Source organism: Ipomoea nil, unplaced genomic scaffold (genome assembly GCF_001879475.1).
Source record: "Ipomoea nil cultivar Tokyo-kokei standard unplaced genomic scaffold, Asagao_1.1 scaffold2387, whole genome shotgun sequence".
Lineage (NCBI taxonomy): Eukaryota > Viridiplantae > Streptophyta > Magnoliopsida > Solanales > Convolvulaceae > Ipomoea > Ipomoea nil.
In genome coordinates, this window is record NW_017618815.1 from 501,323 (window position 1) to 521,942 (window position 20,620).

At 35.8% G+C, this 20,620-nt stretch overlaps 2 protein-coding genes across 2 annotated transcripts; one reads left to right on the plus strand and one right to left on the minus strand.

Moving 5' to 3' along the window:
- Positions 1-10,932: 10,932 nt before the first annotated feature.
- On the plus strand, positions 10,933-12,664 carry LOC109152162 (cytochrome P450 82A3-like). Its single transcript, XM_019299730.1, has 2 exons — positions 10,933-11,727; positions 11,821-12,664. Exons 1-2 carry the CDS (start codon positions 10,984-10,986, stop codon positions 12,442-12,444), a joined length of 1,368 nt encoding a protein of 455 aa, XP_019155275.1. The 5' UTR covers positions 10,933-10,983; the 3' UTR covers positions 12,445-12,664.
- Positions 12,665-16,691: 4,027 nt separating this feature from the next.
- LOC109152126 lies at positions 16,692-17,778 on the minus strand. Its single transcript, XM_019299701.1, has 3 exons — positions 17,635-17,778; positions 16,756-17,488; positions 16,692-16,723 (listed from the first exon to the last, which is right to left on the minus strand). The coding sequence occupies exons 1-3, from the start codon at positions 17,776-17,778 to the stop codon at positions 16,692-16,694; spliced, it is 909 nt and encodes a 302-aa protein (XP_019155246.1).
- Positions 17,779-20,620: the final 2,842 nt, after the last annotated feature.

A 20,620-nucleotide genomic window follows, 5' to 3' on the forward strand; every position in this document is an offset into this window, starting at 1 on the left:
AGGCTATTTCTAGCCAGGAGAAAGATAAATGGATGACAGGTATGATTGAGGAGATGGAGTCTTTACATCATAATCATACTTGGGAGTTAGCTCAACTTCCTCAAGGAAAGAAGGCTATAGGGTGCAAGTGGGTCTATAGGAAGAAGCCACCAGTATCAGAAAAAGAAGGGGAAAGGTTTAAGGCTAGGTTAGTTGCGAAGGGGTTTTCTCAACAGAAGGGGATAGATTATGATGAGGTTTTCTCTCATGTTGTTAGACATACTTCTATCAGATTAGTACTTGCTTTGGTAGCCATTTGGGATTTGCATTTGGAACAAATGGATGTGAAAACTGCTTTTCTACATGGTGATCTAGATGAGCAAATTTACATGAAGCAACCTGAAGGGTTTGTTAAAACCGGAGGTGAGCATCTGGTTTGTCGACTCAAGAGGTCTTTGTATGGGCTGAAACAGGCTCCACGGCAGTGGTACAAGCGGTTCGATGCTTACATGATTCAAATTGGCTATACTCGTGAGTATGATTGTTGTGTCTATGTTAAAAGCCTTGGTGATGGTTCTTTTATTTTTCTGTTACTGTATGTGGATGATATGTTGATTGCTGCTAAGAGTATGAATGATATTACTGCATTGAAAGTGTTGTTGGGTCAGGAATTTGATATGAAAGACTTAGGAGTTGCACAGAAAATTCTTGGCATGGAAATTCACAGGGATAGAGGTGCAAGAAAGTTGTGGCTAACTCAACAGAGTTATATAGAGAAAATTCTTGACAGGTTTGGGATGAGTAAGTCTAAACCGGTTAGTACGCCTTTGGCTAATCATTTTAAACTCTCATCCAGTCAGTGTCCCCAAACAGTTAGTGAGATTGAAAATATGGCAAAGGTTCCTTATGCTAGTGCAGTTGGCTGTTTAATGTATGCAATGGTTTGTACTCGACCTGATTTGGCTCATGCTGTTAGCCAAGTTAGTAAGTACATGTCTAAACCTGGGAAGCAGCATTGGGAAGCAGTTAAATGGATTCTCCGGTACTTAAGGGGCACTATGGAGCATGGTATTGTATTTGGAAGTCAACAGAATGAGCATGTACTCATGGGATATGTGGATTCTGATTATGCTGGTGACATGGATAATAGACGTTCTACAACAGGGTATGTTTTTACTCTTGGGGGTGGTCCTATTTGCTGGAGATCATCAGTTCAGTCTATTGTAGCTTTGTCTACAACTGAAGCAGAATACATGGCTGTGACTGAGGCAGCTAAAGAGGCTTTGTGGCTTTCAGGTTTGATTAAGGAGTTGGGTATTGAGCAAGATGGAGTTCAATTACACTGTGACAATCAAAGTGCCATTTTCTTAGCTAAAAATCAAGTATACCATGCCAGAACCAAACATATTGATGTAAGGTTTCATAAGGTCAGAGAGTTGGTTGCTTCTGGTGAGATTTTGTTGCAGAAAATTCATACAAGTGAGAATGCAGCAGACATGTTGACAAAGGCAGTTACTAGTGACAAGTTCAAACATTGTTTGGACTTGTTGGGTGTTTCCAGATGTTAAATGAACATGGTGGTCCTAATCCAGGGAGACTATGAGATGAGTTTTTTCTCCTAAAGGGCTTATTTGCGAAGGTGGAGATGGTTAGATAAGTATTTTCTCCTAAAGGGCTTATTCGCCAAGGTGGAGATTTGTTGAGTTATCTTTTTCTCCTAGAGAGCATATTCGCCAAGGTGGAGATTTGTTGTGTTTGTCTCATATAAGGATTAGGAATATGAGTTTGTCTCATATAAGGAATAGGAGTGAAAGGGAGATTATATGCCTATAAATATAATCAATGTATCTCATCACCTTGTACATCACCACAAATAATAAGAGAATACTTTCACTCCCATGGATGTAGGCACATTGCCGAACCACGTAAATCTTGTCTTCTTTATCCTTTACTGCCATTATTATTTTTCTTGTTCTTATTAATCTCAACAAGTAGCAATGTATTGATGAACATATAACATATAATAGAGAACCATCAAAGTTAAAATCTTTAAATTACCCCTTTTTGTCTTGACAATCAAATCTATATGCAACACTCAAACTCTCAATAAATTTATTTTATATGATGAGAAATGTTTCAAATTTTCGATTGCGTTGAAGAATTGGTGATGGTGAAGTAGGAAATCTATTGATGAGGTTGTAGTACTACTGTACTAGTAATAATATTAAAAATTGATGAATGTAAAACAAGTCTTAAAAGAAATATTTATGAAAATTTCCATGATACTTTAGTTTGCAAAAGTAGTCAAATAATGCAGTTGCAGCACTTTACAATGGACGGTAGTACTGTCGGCAAATTATGTTGTGGAACGTTGTCCACCTTACAAGGTAGACACGGTTCCAAAACTGTTTATAATTGTAAATATAGAGTTTAAAAATTATGAACATAGAATTCTATAATTATGAACATATAGAATTTTGTAATTGTGAACATAGAGTTCAGTAATTGTGAATACTGAATATAGAGTTCAATAATTGTGAACATAGAATTTTATAATTATGAACATAGAGTTCAGTAATGCCTTCATTCTGACTTAAATTTTTCTTTTATTTACTTAATTTTATTTTGTTAATTTATGCTTATGTGGCGAAAAAAACATTAAAAAAAACTGACGTGGCGCCACGTGCTCAATTACCGACTCTTACCGAAAAAGTTATCGGTTAATGGGGTCAGATGATTCAAAATCATGTATTTATATGTTCAAATGACATTTTTAAAAGTTTGTGAGGTTAATTGACCTTTAGTGAAATGTTTAAGGACTTATTTGACCATTTTCTCTATTTTAAAATAATGCTAATTACTTATGTTGATACCAACACAATTTCAAAACCTACGATTAGGATTAGCAGAACTCCATGAGACTTGAAATGTTAACTGATTATTACCACAATTATTATAATGAAGAATAGAAATTACTTCTTCAAAGTGTAATCTTTGTTTCATTGAGTCAGAAGATGATAAAGAATCTCCCTATTTTGTTTCCTCCCTTGTAACGACATTCTTCGTAGAGAACTTCTAGCAATGGCCAATGGGGCAAAGCTAGGGCTAAGGATATGGTTGCTCTGTAATCGAAATAGAGAAAAAAAGGCGACAAAAAGCTGAAAAAGGGGTATTAGAACATAGATTGACGTGTCTGTCCTTCAAATTAACGGTATTTGGATGGCTTTTGTAACGGATAACTAAATTGAGTGTGATTTTACCAGTTAAGTGACTAAATTGGATAATTTTTAAAGTCGAAGACTAAATTACAGAATACTTTATAGGCAAGGGAACAAAATGGACCGTTCGGGCAAGTGATCGCTGTCAAATTATCTTGCCATGACCACTGATGATACTGCTGACATGAGCGAAGGGCGCAAAAACAAGAAAGCAGCTTCTCCTAACCCTACGCCTAAACGTAGCAATTGTAGTTCATCCAACTACATTTAAAAATATCAAAGATTTTTAGCCAATATTAATCGTCTCTGATAAGAGATTGAAGCTGAGGCACATGTTTGTTCGGCTGTCAATTTAATAAAATATGACATGATGACAAAGACAACATTATTTATACAGTTAATTATCAAAATGGTCCCTTGACTATAATAAAATTACCAATTTGGTCCTCGATTAATTTTTTTTGATCAATTAAGTTCTTAACTTTAAAAATCTTAACAAATTTGATCCTCCGTTAGTTTTGCCGTTAGACTTCCGTTAACTCGGGACCAAATTGGTAATTTTTTCATAGTCAAAGGACCATTTTAGTAAATAACTTTAGGTATAGACAATTCAGTTCAGTTTTTCCGAACTAAATCGTACCAAACATTAAAGTAATTAATCGTACCGAACAATTCGATTAAAAACTGATTGGAAATACCGTTTGATTTTATTTAAAATATAATAACAATAATAATAATAATAATAATAATAATAATAATAATAATAATAATAATAATAATAATAATAATAATAATAATAAAAAATCTAAGTCCATCAATGCCTCCTTTACCGTTATTGGTAATTAACTCTTATTTGTATATATGTATTTGAAGCAATCTATAAAGTGGGGCGATATGGTGACAGTACAAAATCTATAAGGTTCAAACTTCAATTCAAATAATAAAACCATGGATTTCACTGTGCCAGCCATTTTAGCAGCTTTGGCTGCCACTTTGCTATCACTCACCTTTCTCTACAACCTGCTATTTTACCAGGGATCAAACCAAAAATCACCGGAAGCCAACGGCGCATGGCCTATAATCGGCCATCTCCACCTCCTCACTGGCCATGTTCCCCCTTCAAAGTCTTGACCGACATGGCAGACAAATACAGGCCTATATTCCAATTAAGGCTCGAGGATGATGATTGTCTAAAATTAATACTTTTTCCTTGTATATTTTTGGTACTTTTTGCTTGTTACTTATTATATTATGAAGTCATTTTGGTCACTTAAGAAATTGTTACGTGTGTTTGGTGATTTGACAAAGAAACAATGTTTTGAGGCATTTAATGAAGTATTTGATCAAGTTTTTGGAGTCACCTTAACACGAGAGCACAATTAGATGACCAAAGTAGATTTTTGAAGTTTTGGGATGGACCATGGCGAGACCCGCGGCCGAGGAGGGCACCGAAGCATTCCCGAAGACCTTACAGGCCTCCCCGACTAACCAAGGATGTGCCCACACCCGTGGCTAGCAGACAGTGGGCACTGTCTTGTGGCCACGGGTCTGGGCAGACCCTTGCCTGCACCTGTGACTGTACAGTGTGCATTGTTTTGTGGGCACAGGTTTGGGCACATCCTTGCCCGCACCTGTGCCCAGCCTCTACAACTTTTTGAAGACACTTTATCCCTTGTTTTAAATAGAACTCTTTCCACCCCAAAAACTCACATTTCATTTTCTTTTTCACTTCATAGCTAGGGTTAACTTTAGAATAACTTAGATTAGTGTAGATCTCTTATTCATTTCCATTTTCCAAGCTCAAGAACATTGCAAATCTTGGATTTCAAAGCTTCAATAGAGAAGTTTCCTTATTATCTCTACTCTTTACTTTTCATCTATGCTTTTAACAGGGCCGGTCCTATCATTTTATAGGCCCGGGGCAGGATTAAAAAAAAAAAAAAAAAAAAAAAAAAAAAAAAAAAAAAAAGGCCCCCGGTTAATATATATATTTCATGCCTAAAATTTAAATTGAATAACGAAAAAATTATTAATATCAATAATTTTAAATAAGATTAACGTACAAGTTTTTAACGATTTTACATACACAACAATAATCATGAAAAAAATTCTAGATGCTTTTCTTAATGCAAAATAATAAATAATCGTATAAGTGCCTTTATAAATAAATAATAGTATAGTTTATTAAAATGAATGAATAATTTAAAATCCAGTAAACTTATAAACAATAACATTGTTATCCTAATAATAATAAATTAATTATTATTAAAAAATTTATAAAACAATAATTACAAACATATGTGAAGCTAAAAATCTTTTTTTGACTAGGAGCAAGAAATTAAAATATTTCAAAACGCAAAAAGATATGAAACATAATTACCTAGATAAAATAGTTTGAACATGAAACATATTATAAATCACAAATCTTCTATATTATTTATATGATTTTTATAAATACTTTTTCTTTTAAGTAGATAAATTTCAAACTTTTTTAGAATAATTTGAATACAATGACACATGATAGAAGCTTGCATATTATATTGATTAGATATTCATAAAAAGGTACGGAGTAAATTATCTTTAATTTTTTTTATAATTCAATCTCAAAATATATCATATAACCCCCTCCGTCCTATTTTTACGTGTGTTGTTTGGTTAACATGAGTTGATTGAAGTTTTTTTAATTCAATTTTTCATAATATGGTTAGTATAAGTATATAAAAATTTATAAATTTAGAAACTCCATTAAAAATCTAATATAAAAATTTATATATTTAATATAAAAAATTTTCATTATATGTTTAGTATAAATATATGAAAATTTATATATTTAAAAACTACATTAAAAATACTTCTCCGTATTAAACACCAAAAATTAATAAAAATAAATTTTTAAAATATACATTAGAATATAAGCAAAGAAGTAAAGTTGAGGAATTCTAAAAATCAATAAAAATAAATTTTTAAAATATACATTAGAATATATCAATATAAGCAAAGAAGTAAAGTTGAGGAATTCTAAAAGTCAATAAAAATAAATTTTTAAAATATACATTAGAATATAAGCAAAGAATTCTAAAATGTGAGGGGAAGGGTTGGATCACTGGCCTTTTGTTAAATTAGGTTAAAATTCAAGTATCTTACCAACCAAGTTAATTCATCTTAATACAAAATATATGTATATAAATTACTTATACTCAATACATAGATACTATATATATAAGAAATAGGATGAGGCCCTCCCCCAAGCATGGGCCCTGGGCAAGGGCCCAACCTGCCCTTGCCCTAGGGCCGGCCCTAGCTTTCAATTACTCTTTCAGTATTGTGTATCTATTGTTATATTATGAATAACTAAGTGTTTTGGCACTAGGATTTGGTTTGATTTCTTGCTATTGATGCCTATTTGAGTTGTATTGCATAAAGGGGATTATTTGGGTGTTCTAGGGTTAGTTGCGTGAATTGGGTTTGTTGTGAAATTGTGTATAATTGTTGGATCCCAATTATATGCTTGATTTGGAGTGTGTTTGTTGCTACGAGAGTAGAGCTTGTAGACTAGGCACACATTCACACACTTAACGCCCAATATGAGACTATTTCGGGTATCAAGGAGAGTTTTTTGCCTTGTGCTCTTGCTTGGACAACCTTAGATTTAATAAAATTATTTTTTGCCCATATCCAACAATATTTATACCTATATTTCTTGGGTAATTTTTTTTTAAATTATCTCTTTTGTTTTAATGTTTCGCTTTCACTCGAAAAAATTGATGGATCCATCCTTGCTTCTTCGCATCCTCTCAACAAAATTCCTAGCTCCGTCCCTGCATACGTACTATAATTTACATATCCATATAATATGATGTTTCAGTAAGATATGTAACAAGCCATTGATTTGCATCATCATATATGAAAAAACATATGTTCTTCAACTAGGCTCTAATACCAAATGTAAGATAAATCCTAAGCACACAAGATCTTCAGAACACAATGAATTTCACATATAATGCTTAATTGACGTTTAAAGAACATACATGGGTCCATGCATTTTTCCGTGAGTTACTTAAACTAGAAACTTGATTTCTCCTTCCAGATTTTTTGCATTTTTTTAGACTAAGAATTTCGATGGAGTGAGCTTTTAGTTATGCGGAAGATAAGAGAAAAGACCAGAGTCTCATAATAATAACCTTTTATTCTCATGTTCCATCAACGTGAGAGATAAACTGATGAATGGTTAGAATCAATATGATATTATCTCTTAATTAACCAATAATAAAATTAGCACATTATTAAATTTAAAGATAAATATTTATCTTAATTGAGAAACATTAAAATAATTAATTAGTGAGCAATATCATAATTATTCTAACACTTATATATATATATATATATATATATATATATATATATATATATATATATATATATATATATATATATATATATATATATATATATATATATATAGTGAAAGGTTCCTGTGTGGTGAATGCTTCCCGTGCGGATGATTAATGTATGCGAGATTTGTACTCAATGCGCGTGAGTGTTGTGCTTAATGTGCCTGAGATTTGTACTTAATGTGCATGAATGTGTAAAATGCAGTAGAAAATATTGATGTCAGCTTCTTTCCCATCCCCAGTAGCCATTTGCCCCCTCCCTGATGATGATGATGCGGAGGCGAGCTATGGTGGTTAAAAATTATAGGAATAATACAACAGAAATCCACACCTAGCTGTTGTGCAAATTTTACTGTGCGTACGTCATTTATATAAACATTCAACTGCACTGAAGGTAGCTGATAATCCATAATCCATGGCCAAATTGAAGGAAGAAGTAACAAGAAGCTTGGGCGTTAATGTGCGTGAGTTTCTGTTCTGCTTCCTTCTGAGCTCGTAATTCTGAAATAGGCACGCATATTAAGCACAAATCTCACGCACATTAAACACAATACTCAGGCACATTAAGTACAAAGCTCACGCATATTAACATGACGCACATTAAGTACAAATCTCAGGCACATTGAGTACAAATCTCACGCACATTAAGTATAAACCTCACACACATTAATCCATCGCACATCCACACTGGAAGCAACAAATGCACCTGATCCCTTCCATATATATATATATATATATATATATATATATATATATATATATATATATATATATATATATATATATATATATATATATATATATATATATATATATATATATATATATATATATATATATATATATATATATATAGAGAGAGAATCCGGATCAGGTGAGGACCTAATCTTAGGTGAGGACGTGAGGACTAATCTTGTGCGTTTGTTTTTTATTTGGATGGTCCATATTTGAGTTCTTGAGATGACATGGATTGATCTTTTTTGTTAAAGTGGGATAATAGTGTCTTTTTCTATTTTTTTTTAAGTGTGAACGCATGTATTATTCTGGGCCAAATTGGTTTCCTATTTTCTTGGATCATCACCGTTGCAATTTGGAGCCGCGATTTCTTCATCATTGATTGAGTGTTCGCCCATGCAAACTAATCAGTATTTTTTATTTTTTTTCGCTTGTTCTTTTGAGTATAATATTGTCTATATTTGGATTGTCGTGTATATGTATAAATGCCTGGGTAGTACAATTGTGCATTCGTGTGTGCTGATTGTGCAACCTAGTGTTGTAAGTTGTGCACTATAGGCTAGGGAGTTGTGCATTATAGCACATAGTTCAATACATCGTAGAACATTGGATGTTCACTGTATGATTTTTTAGCGGGGTTTGAATGCACAACAATGAAGTTATTGATGCACAACACTCAGTATAGGAATGCACAACACTCAGTATAGGAATGCACAACATTTTGTATAGGAATGCACATCTTTTAATAAGACTGATTTACCCTAAATTTATATATTTTAATATTTTAAAGGGATTTGTTTTCTTAATCCGTGTGATTTGTTTCTTTTAATCTCAATCATACATCATTCTAATTTAATGGTCTAGATTAGTCCTCACGTCCTCACCTAAGATTAGGTCCTCACCTGATCCGGATCCTATATATATATATATATATATATATATATATATATATATATATATATATATATATATATATATATATATATATATATATATATATATATATATATATATATATATATATATATATATATATATATATATATATATATATATTTGGTGATTTAAAGTACATGCCTTGATGGTTGGTAAAATATAAACACGAAACACCATATATATGTAGCCATTAGGTAGCATAAAATTTTCGAATAAAACATTATATATAGTACGGGGTAATTAATATTATCTAAAGGACTAGCAGTGACCATTCATGCATATATATATATGATGATTGGTTCCCTCGCCCTCCTATTGAAGTGTTAGATATTTTCTCTTTGATATTTTGTTTTTTTTGGGAGAAGATATTCTCTTTGATATGCGTAACAACTAACAACTAAAATAAATTGGGTTAATTGTTGTTTAGAAATCTTAAATTTCTAATTATACATTGTTTAAGAGTTGAATTAAAATTTTATTTGTATTTTAATTCTATTTATTAGGATTTCTATGTATAATGAAATGGTAAGTTTATTAGTTTTATTATATGAAGATTGGTTTTATTTTAATTTATTTTGTGTATTGAAAAGGATATACTAGAGAATATTAATTAATCTTTGATGTAATTATTGATGACAATTTTGCATTAAGTAAAGCACGCATGAATTTTTTGTCATGATTATTTTTATATTTAAAAAATTGTTGAATTTTTTTTACATCTTAATTATTTCATGTTATTTGATATTTTTTTAGTATTATTAAATTTAAATTTTAATTTTTCAGGGTTTTTTTTTTTTTTTTTTTTTTTTAAATTTGACCTCGGACCTATAAAATGTTTAGACCGACCTGCTAGGAGAAGCAATGAAAGATGCATCCTAATTGCTGATCAAACGTCAGGGCCTCGCAACTCCAAAAATATTCTCATTGAGATTCTTTGAAGCACTTTATTGAGATCTCGGTATACTTCAACAGTCTCTCATACAAAAATGATTTTTTAGTTAAATATCTGCCACCCTCTAAACCAAACAATCTTCAAACCTTGAACAATTTGCCCACAGTTTGGATTTTTAAATGGAGCATATACCCACATTAAAGGTTAATCCCGAAGATCCATCTTCTTCATCTTTAAAAACGTTGCTACATACTTTCGAATTAGATACAACTTTTAAAAGAAGGAAACAATAGCTAATCGACTAACTATGCAACCTAATCGGTGTCTAGGCAGCCTAATCGATGCCTAGGAGGCCTAGTACTAGGATGCCTAGGCGGCCTATGCAGCGCTTAGATGGCCTAGTCAGTGGCATAGCCAGCTAGCCGACTAGACCACCGATTATGGTGATACCGTAGGCGGTCGGCCAATGCCTAGTGCCTATTAATCGGTGCCTAGGCCTGATTTTTGAACCAATGTTAAGACGCAATGAACAACTACTTCTAATTTTCTTATTTTTCCTTACATGTGTATATAATCGTATGCAATCTACAACGTGGGCAAATGAAAATATCTAGGTGAGCTCACGGTTCAAACCATGGATTTCACTCTGATAGCAGCCATTGTAGCAGCTTTGGCTACCACTTCTCTACTACTCATCACTTTTATCTACAACATCTTAATATTTCACAAAGGATCGAGCCAAAAAGTACCCGAAGCAGACGGAGCGTGGCCTATAATCGGACATCTACACCTCCTCTGCGCCCCTGGAGCCACCTTCAAGATCTTAGCCGACATGGCGGACAAATACGGCCCTATATTCCGGTTAAAGCTCGGTGCGCATCAAGTCCTGGTGGTCAGCGACTCACGAATCGCCAAAGAATGCTTTACCACCAACGACAGAGCGCTCGCTGGCCGGCCCAAGACCTTAGCTTCGGAGATCATGGGGTACAACAACGTCATGTTAGGCCTGGGTCCGTACGATCAGAACTGGCGCGATGCCCGCAAGGCTGTCGTGCTCAACCTACTGTCCAACCGTCATCTCCAGACGCTCAGGCGGTTTTGGGAATTGGGAGTAACATCGTTTACCCAAGATATCTACAGAAGCTGGCTGAGGGACAAGAATGAAGAATCCGAGGATGTAAAGCTGGACATGAAGGAGTTGTTCGGGAAACTAATCATGGACATCATGATGCAAATCCTTTTCGGGCAGCGGTACGAGGAAGAAGGGAAACGGACAGTGGTGACGGTTAGGAGATTCTTCGATCTGTTGGGAACGTCAGTTGTGGGTGATTACCTGCCATGGCTAAGATGGTTGGATATAGGAGGACATGAGAAAGCCATGAAGGAGACAGCCAAAGAGATGGACACCATAATGGAAGGTTGGCTACAAGAACATAAAAAGAAAAGAAATACGAAATCTCAAGAAGAAGAGGAAGAAGACTTCATGGATGGATTGCTGTCCACTTTTCATGGCAAAGATGATGGGGATCACAATAAAGATTTTGATGCTGACACAATTGTTAAAGCCACTTCCATGGTATGCATGTCACTCTTTTGTTCTTTAATTAATTTGGTTTCATCTCATTCATCTTTTCTCAAACCCAAATAATTATTTAAATTTACATGGCAGTCTGTGTTGTCAGCGGCCACCGATACAACTACAGTAACATTAACATGGGCGCTTTCTTTAGTATTAAACAATTATTGTGTGCTAGAGAAGATCCAAGCTGAACTAGACATCCATGTTGGGAGGGAAAGACGCCTTAATCATTCCGACCTAAGTAAATTGACTTATCTTCAAGCGGTGATCAAAGAAACTTTACGTTTATATCCTCCCGGTCCTCTTTTACTACCTCATCAATCAATAGACAATTGCACTGTCAATGGCTATCACATCCCAAATGGTACACGTGTAGTGGTGAATGTCTTCAAGGTTCAACGAGATCCGAATTTTTGGTCAGATCCTGATGTGTTTAGGCCTGAGAGATTCTTGGGTGAGCACAAAGAGATCGATTTAAGGGGTAATCATTTTGAGCTAATTCCATTTGGCAGTGGGAGGAGAATGTGTCCTGGATTTTCTCTTGGACTAGAATTAGTAGAGTTGGTCTTGGCTAATCTTATTCATGGCTTTGATTTAAAAAGAATTTCGAATGAGCTAATCGACATGACAGAGACCGGAGGGCTAACAAGTGTCAAGGCAACTCCACTCTGTACTCTCCTTACTCCACGTTTGCCTTTACATCTCTACGGTTAGATTAATTGCTTAATTGTGGAATCACATATATGTTCTTTCCTTGATGTAAGCACAAAATTGTTGTCCTTTGAATTAGAATGAAGTTAATTGGGGGCAACTTAATAAAGAAAAAGAAGAAGATGAATCTAGATAGAAGATGGAGTCAGATATAATCATAGAACCTATGAGCTATAGTTGTGTATATCTTGCAAACATTAATGTATGTATTGCCGTATTGGTGTGTGATCATATTGTGCATATGCGGGGCTATATGAATAATATTGTGGACATCATTCCAATTATGTTCATTACTATATGGTACGATGGAATTAACATAATTGTTAGCGTTACGTTAATCTAAACATTATGGTCCTAACATGTAACCATAGATTGATTTTGGATCGATCTGGTATATCTAAATGCAATAGAATTGAAAATTGTGAATAATAAGTGAATGAACTTTTGAGGAGTTCGGAACATTCAAAGTTAAGAATAATAATGGGGATGTTTGGTAAATAGATGTTAGCTGATTGGGTTAGTGGGGTTTACTAGTTGATAAAATTAGCTGATTGTAAAAAAGTATTTGGTAAATTAGCTATTAGCTGATATCTTATTACATGCAAAATTACTTTCTCAAAAAACTTCTCAAAAAGCTTATCCAAAAAGCTTCTTTGAACAATTTTTTGAATTTTAGCATTTTGAACAATAAGCGCTATTATAAAAAGTTAATTAATTAAACATTCATATTAATTGTTTAACCAAGTCAGATAAGTCAAAATAGACTGATAAGCTAACTATGTTACCAAACAGGATCAATGTATTCCAATTGTTATCCTTTTGCCAAGTTACAAAAAATAGTTTCTATAGTTATTATAATTAAATGTCAGAATATTCAAATGGTTACAAATGTAATGACATTGTTATTCATGTCTTTTGTATTCGTAGCCTACTCTGACACTGCCTTAGCACAAAATATAGAGTTTATGAACTTGATGTTTATTAATGTAAGCTCATGCAGCTATAAATAGTGTACAGAGGAGGAAAGCTAGAGAAGTAGTTACAACAACTAATCTAACCTACAGAGCTAATCAACAGGAGCTAAAATAGAGAGATAAATAATGTGAGCCTCAAATGTTCTTAATACGCCCCCGCAAGATGGAGGACCCATCGGAGACTCCAATTTTGGACCGAAAGAGAAGAAACGTGGAGCGACCCAAGGGTTTAGTAAGGAAGTCAGCGAGATGATTCTTTGAAGGGATGTGCTGAACCACCATCGAACCATTAGCAACCAAGTCACGAACAAAGAAGTAATCGAGTGCCAGATGCTTCATACGTGAATGGAACACCGGGTTCTTGCACACATATGTTGCGCTAAGATTGTCGCAGAACAAAAGCGGAGGTTTCACCAGCTGCAATCGAAGCTCACGAAGCAAACTTTTCACCCACAGGACTTCTGCAGCAACATTCGCCAAAGCCCGGTATTCAGACTCCGTGGAAGAGCGCGACACAGACTTCTGGCGAGCAGACTTCCAAGATATGAGATTGGAACCAAGATACACCAAGTACGCCGTGGTGGAACGACCATCAGTAGTGCAGCCACCCCAATCAGCATCTATATACACTCTGAGTGACAAGGGTTGCCCAGCACGGAGGAACAAGCCATGACAAACCGTACCCTTCAAATAGGGCAGCAGCCGTTTAGCAGCCTGCCAGTGCAGTTCCGTAGGAGAGCGCATGAACTGCGAAAGACGATTGACTGCATAAGATACATCTGGCCGAGTGACAACCAGGTACTGCAACAAGCCAAGGAGACGCCGAAACTGAGTGACATCAACCGGCGTTGCACCAGACGGCGCAGGCAGCAACTTGTCCGAGGTAGCTAGTGGTGTTGAAACAGCCTTTGCACCATCCATTTTAAATCGAACCAGAATATCAGTGACATATTGACTCTGAGTCAGAAATAGACCAGCAGGTGTTGGAACCACCTCAACACCTAAGAAGTGATGTAAAGGGCCAAGATCTTTGAGAGCAAACCGGGCTGACAGAGTGCCAACAAAGCGATCAAGCCAAGCAACATCATTACCTGTTAAGATAATATCATCCACGTACACCAGGAAATAAACGATGACAGTATTAGCAGAATAGACAAACAAAGAAGCATCTGCTTGTGACTTAACAAAGCCACAGCGTAACAAAAACTGTGAAAGCTCCAAGTACCAAGCTCTAGGCGCCTGCTTGAGACCATATAGAGCTTTAGTGAGTTTACAAACATGGGACTGAAACGAAGGATCCACATAGCCCTGTGGTTGTTCCATAAACACCTCCTCATGCAGCGTCCCATGAAGGAACGCATTATTAATATCTAACTGGCGCAAAGTCCAGCGATTACTCAAGGCAATAGTCAAAACCACACGGATGGTCACTGGTTTCATAACCGGGCTATAGGTTTCAAAATAATCCCGGCCAGCAGTCTGCAAGAAACCTTTAGCCACAAGTCGTGCTTTGTACCGATCGACCGACCCATCCGGTTTACGCTTGACACGATAGACCCACTTGCAGCCAATCGGGACAGCTGCACAGCGGGGAACCAATTGCCATGTTTTGTTACGTTGGAGCGCTTCAAACTCCTCATCCATCGCCTTCCTCCATCGAGCGTCTTTAAGAGCCTGGGCGACGGTAGAAGGTTCTAAAGTGGGTGGCAAGGGATGTGAAGTGACTTGGTTAATGACATAGTCAGAATACCTAGGATTAGGACGACGCTCCCGGGAAGAACGACGAAGATTATTCTATGGTTGAGAAGTTTCGGAGGTTGTGACGGGCTGGGAGTCAGACACGGATTGGCCTGCATGTTGACCACTTTGTGGAACAGTGGTGGACGATGAACTGGACGCAGCTGACTGTGTTGGAACTGGAGTTGGAATTGGTGTTGGAACTGGAGTTGTAACTGGTATTGGAACGGGTTTTGAAACTGGAGTTGGAACACCCACCAGAGCAGGTTGCGGGTAGTCAGCTACGTTAGACTGAGACGTACTTGGAGAAGGCACAAAGGTTGGCACAGGTGATTGTGCAGCCGGGGGAACGTTCTCAACCTGTGTAGACAAAGGGGATGATTTGAACACAATATTGCGTGATTCAGAACCATGTAAAGCAGATGGTGAGTTGGTAGATGCTTCCTGCAAATCTTTATAAGGAAATACATGAGGCACAAACCTAACATGCCTAGATACATAAATCCGATTGGAACTGGGATCCAGACATCTATAACCCGATTGAGTGTTGGAGTAGCCAAGAAAGACACATGGACGCGACTTCAGTTGTAGCTTTTTGGTGTTATAAGGGCGCAAACATGGGAAACATAAACAGCCAAAAGGTTGTAACTTACTATAGTTAGGCGACTGATGAAACAGGATGTCAACCAGAGACTGATTACCCAAGACCGGTGTGGGGAGCCGATTGATGAGATAGACGGCTGCCTGAAAAGCGTAGGTCCAGAACGAAGACGGCAAGGATGCGGAGTGAAGGAGGGCCATACCGGTTTCAACCACATGCCTGTGTCGTCGCTCTGCGACACCATTATGCTCAGGAGTGTGTGGTGGTGTGGTGAAATGAGAGATACCATGGGTGTTCAGGAATGGTATAAGTTTTACAAATTCTCCCCCATTATCTGAGTAAATAGAGACAATCGGAAAACTAAAATATTTTTCCACTAATTTTTTGAACTAAGTAAATATTGTAAAGACATCTGACTTACGTTTCATGGGGTACAGCCAAATGTATTTTGAAAAGTGGTCAACAAATATTAGATAATAGTAAAACTCATCAATAGACTTTCCCGTAGGCCCCCATACATTAGTATAGACTAACTGTAGAGGTTTAGTGCTAACTAGAGTATTTTTGGCAAAAGGCAGCTTATGGCTTTTATGAATATTGCAAGAAGAGCAGTAGAATTTTCGTAGAGATGACATAGAAACTGGAACATTACAGCGTTGCAACACCAGTTGCAACACCTTATTGGACGGATGACCAAGCTGTTGGTGCCACTGAGACAAAGAGGACAACTGCGCAGTGTGTACTGTTGGGTGAAACGCAATAGGTCCATAGTAGACACCATTATTGTTCACTCCCTTCAGTAGCGTAGTCCCGGTTTGAAGATCCTTAACAAGAAAATGGGAACCAAAAAATTCCACAGACACACGATTAGTCTTGCACAATTGGGATATGAAACCAAGTTAGTGTGTAACTGAGGAACATGCAAGATATTTTCTAAGTTAAGGACAGAGGATGGAGTAGGGATAACAGACTGGCCAATATGTGAAATATGTAGGGAATTACCGTCACCCAGGCGAACCTCATCAGGTCCATTGTACTCAGAGATTGACTGCAGTGACTCGAGACTAGAAGTGGCGTGATGCGATGCACCGCTGTCAAACATCCAGGGTGGAGATACTAGCGCAGACTGGGCTGTAGGTGGCATCTGGGTGGTGAGGACATTATGCTCTTTTAGGAACCTAGCCAGCTTGCGGCAAACTTTCGTCTCATGTCCTGCAAAGTTGCAAAACTTGCATATAACAGTGGGCCGATTAGTGTCACCTTGTTTCCAAGTCGATCTATTCGCTCTGTAATTGTTAGTATTGGTATGGGTATTGCGATTGAAGTTCAACTGTCGGTTGTTTCGAGGGGACGAAGTCCGCTGGGTAGCATTGGTAGTTGCTAACAACTGGCGTGAATCATCTGCATCCTTCAACTGAAGTTCATGGTCAGGTAGCACATCGGCTAACTCACCCAACGAGAGAGGTTTCTCACGAACGCGGACTGCAGAAATGATGGAGTTGTACTCTTCTCCTAGCTGAGTCAGAATGTGCACGAGCAAATCTTCCTCAGACACCGGACACTGAGCCAAGGCAAGATCGTCAGCTACGGCTCGCATATCATTGAGATATGCTGAGATAGACCGAGAGCCTCTCGGGTTTCTGGTTAGCTTGGCCTTGAGGGAGATAATACGTCCTCGGGAGGCACTAGCATAATCTGCAACAAGGCGTTGCCACGCATCATGAGCCGTCGTGACCTACGAGATGAGCGGCTGAATTGTATCAGTACAGCTTCCTAGAAGCGCACTAACAATAATTTGGTCTTGTCGGTACCAAATTAAGTGATTAGGATTGGGGACGGATTGAGCATCGTCCGAGAATTTCGCCGGTTCCTTGGTGGAACCTTCAACGTAGCCCATGAGATTGAGGCCAACAAGAGTGGCGTGAACCTGCCGGCGCCAAACTGGGAAGTTGGTGGTGGTGAGTTTGATAGGAAAGTGAGTGGAGCATTTAGCTGGATGATCTCATTGGTGTTGGTGGAAGCCATTGATTAGAAAAAAAAAAAAAAGAATTCTTTCGTAGGAGATTTCAGGCTCTGGATACCATATAGAGTTTATGAACTTGATGTTTATTAATGTAAGCTCATGCAGCTATAAATAGTGTACAGAGGAGGAAAGCTAGAGAAGTAGTTACAACAACTAATCTAACCTACAGAGCTAATCAACAGGAGCTAAAATAGAGAGATAAATAATGTGAGCCTCATATGTTCTTAATACAAAATTCGATGAACATATATGCCTATGAGTCTTCATATCAGCTGGGAGTGATGAATAGATCCGACCGAGCTTCCAATCCAGTCGGGGATTGCTCTTAACTTGGGTTTATTGTTCCATAATTAATTTAACTTACGCAATTCGAGCACATTCCACCCATCTTTAATAAAATTGTAATTCACTTAGAATGTTTTATACTCGAGAGGTAAAGAATTAAAGATAAATTGTACAACAAAATTATCACTCAAGTCCATGGACCTTAATCTTGTTGCTAAGCTCAACATCTCAGTAACATAATCATGCATGGTATTGTGGTAGGGCCTTATCACCACATTCAGAATGTGAATTTTCCTCCTCATGTTTCAACAAATCCTTACATTGTCAAATTGGGAAATGTAGACTTAATGTTGTTTCCAAGTGTCATTCGCATAAACATTAAGTTGAATCTATTTGATCTTTCCCATGCTTGATGGAAAGCTACATCATTAGTACGGCTAGAATCATCAACAACAGCAGGGTTGTCAATCAAGAGTGCTAGATCAAGATCCAGAACACCGAAGTGAAACTGGATTTGTTCATGCATTCCACTCAGCAAAGTTCAGCCCATTAAACTTTACAAAGGCGGTGCAGCTGACAATGAATTGAAACACAACTAGATGTTGCAATACATATAAAATACTTAAACATTAATACATAAATAGATAAACAGATTTAATTAACATACTCATAAACAATCAAATACATTGAATGTCTCCTTTGGGTGATCCAACAACGTATAACATTAAACATATATAAAACGGTGTTCTATTATTATAATTTTTCATATAATTGGCCAGTAAGTATATTACGACTAGACTTGTTTGCTATCTTTGGATATGCTAAACAACCCAAACTAACGAATATAAATAATTCATCACTATTATGTTTATGATTATAAAATTATTGACCAACCTTTAGGCGACTCTTAAATATTTCATAATTATTAAACTTCAATTTACCCAATACAATAAAATCTAGCATCATGTCATTTCTTTATAAGCATCATATCACATAATCACGGGCAATTGATTTTCATTTAAATTTAATATTTGTAAAAAAATCTACCGCAGTACCAAGTTCTTTTATATGAACATATACACCTAAAAATTTATCTCCAGGTGCGTATTGCAGCAGATGCGTACTACAAATGAAGAAAGAGTAAAGAAAGAAAGGAAAGGACCAGGTCCATACTGCAACATAGATTTTATGCAAAAAAAAAAAAAAAAAAAAAAAAAAAAAAAAAAAAAAAAGAAGAAGAAGAAGAAGAAGAAGAAATGAAAAGGAATTTAAAAAAAAAAAAAAAAAGTCAAGTCAACATGCAACCTGCTATATGGACTGTTAACCTGTTATCACGTGAAATTGCTTACATTTGAAGAGTTGAGTGACCTAATTGTACTTTTTGTCGTTCAGTGATCAAATTACACTTTCACATTTTGTTCCGTAGTCAATTTGAACATTATTCCTAAATAAAATCATAAAATCAATACGAAATAACAGTTTAAATGAATTACGTAATTACAATACATACATAATTAACAATCCAATAACCTGTAGACATATAATTAATCCTACGCAGCATATCCACATACATAATTATCACTATTAGTCTCTAAACTTAAGTGGATGAATCAACAACCAAACCTCATAACAATAAAAAACTAATAATACAACACAATAATTATCAGTCAATGAATTTGTCCCTCTATTGAGTTCATTGAAAGGGACGACACAAATGTTGATGTTTCTATTGGAGCATGCAGTCACTCACGTAATTGAAAGGGACGACACAAATATGAATACAATTGGAATCATTCACGTAAATAACATATATGTTTAATCCTTTAAAACATATCCATACGTACTATAATTTACATATCCATATAATATTATGTTTCAGTGAGATACATAACAAGCCATTGATTTGCATAATCATATATGAAAAAACATATGTTCTTCAACTTGTCTCTGATATCAAATATAAGATAAATCCTAACCACACAAGATCTTCAGAACACAATGAATTTTACATATTATATATGCTTAATTAACGTTTAACGAACATTCCTGGTTCCATGTTTTACCTGTGTTGCTTGAACTAGAGACTTGATTTCTCCTTCCAGACCTTTTGCATTTCCTTAAACTAAGAACTTCGATGGAGAGAGCTTTTAGTTATGCGAAAGACGAGAGAGAGAGGACTAGAGTCTCATAATAATAACCCTTTATTCTCACGTTGATAAAGATAAATATTTATCTTAATTGGGAGACATTGAAATAATTAATTAATGAGCCACATATATCATAATTATTCTAACACTTATATATATATATATATATATATATATATATATATATATATATATATATATATATATATATATATATATGGTGATGTAAAGTACATGCCTTAGCTTAATGGCAAATTATTGTGTGGATCATGGTCCACATAATGTTGTGTAAACCATAACAAAAAGTACATTTTTAATATACTAGTTCACGGAATGTTAGATTACCTTAGGAAATGTTACATTACTGTGTTTGGTTAAAAATTGAGGTATGTAATATAATCATGTTTGGTTT

Excerpts from the sequence above, each read along its gene's own strand:
- LOC109152162 (XM_019299730.1), top strand. The coding sequence starts at position 10,984 with ATGGCGGACAAATACGGCCCTATATTCCGGTTAAAGCTCGGTGCGCAT. Across the intron at positions 11,728-11,820 it reads TTGTTAAAGCCACTTCCATG|TCTGTGTTGTCAGCGGCCAC; the intron begins GTATGCATGTCA and ends TTTACATGGCAG.
- LOC109152126 (XM_019299701.1), bottom strand. The coding sequence starts at position 17,778 with ATGGCTTCCACCAACACCAATGAGATCATCCAGCTAAATGCTCCACTC. Across the intron at positions 17,489-17,634 it reads TCTCATGGGCTACGTTGAAG|GTCACGACGGCTCATGATGC; the intron begins GTTCCACCAAGG and ends CTCATCTCGTAG. Across the intron at positions 16,724-16,755 it reads TGAGGTTCGCCTGGGTGACG|TCTGTTATCCCTACTCCATC; the intron begins GTAATTCCCTAC and ends CATATTGGCCAG.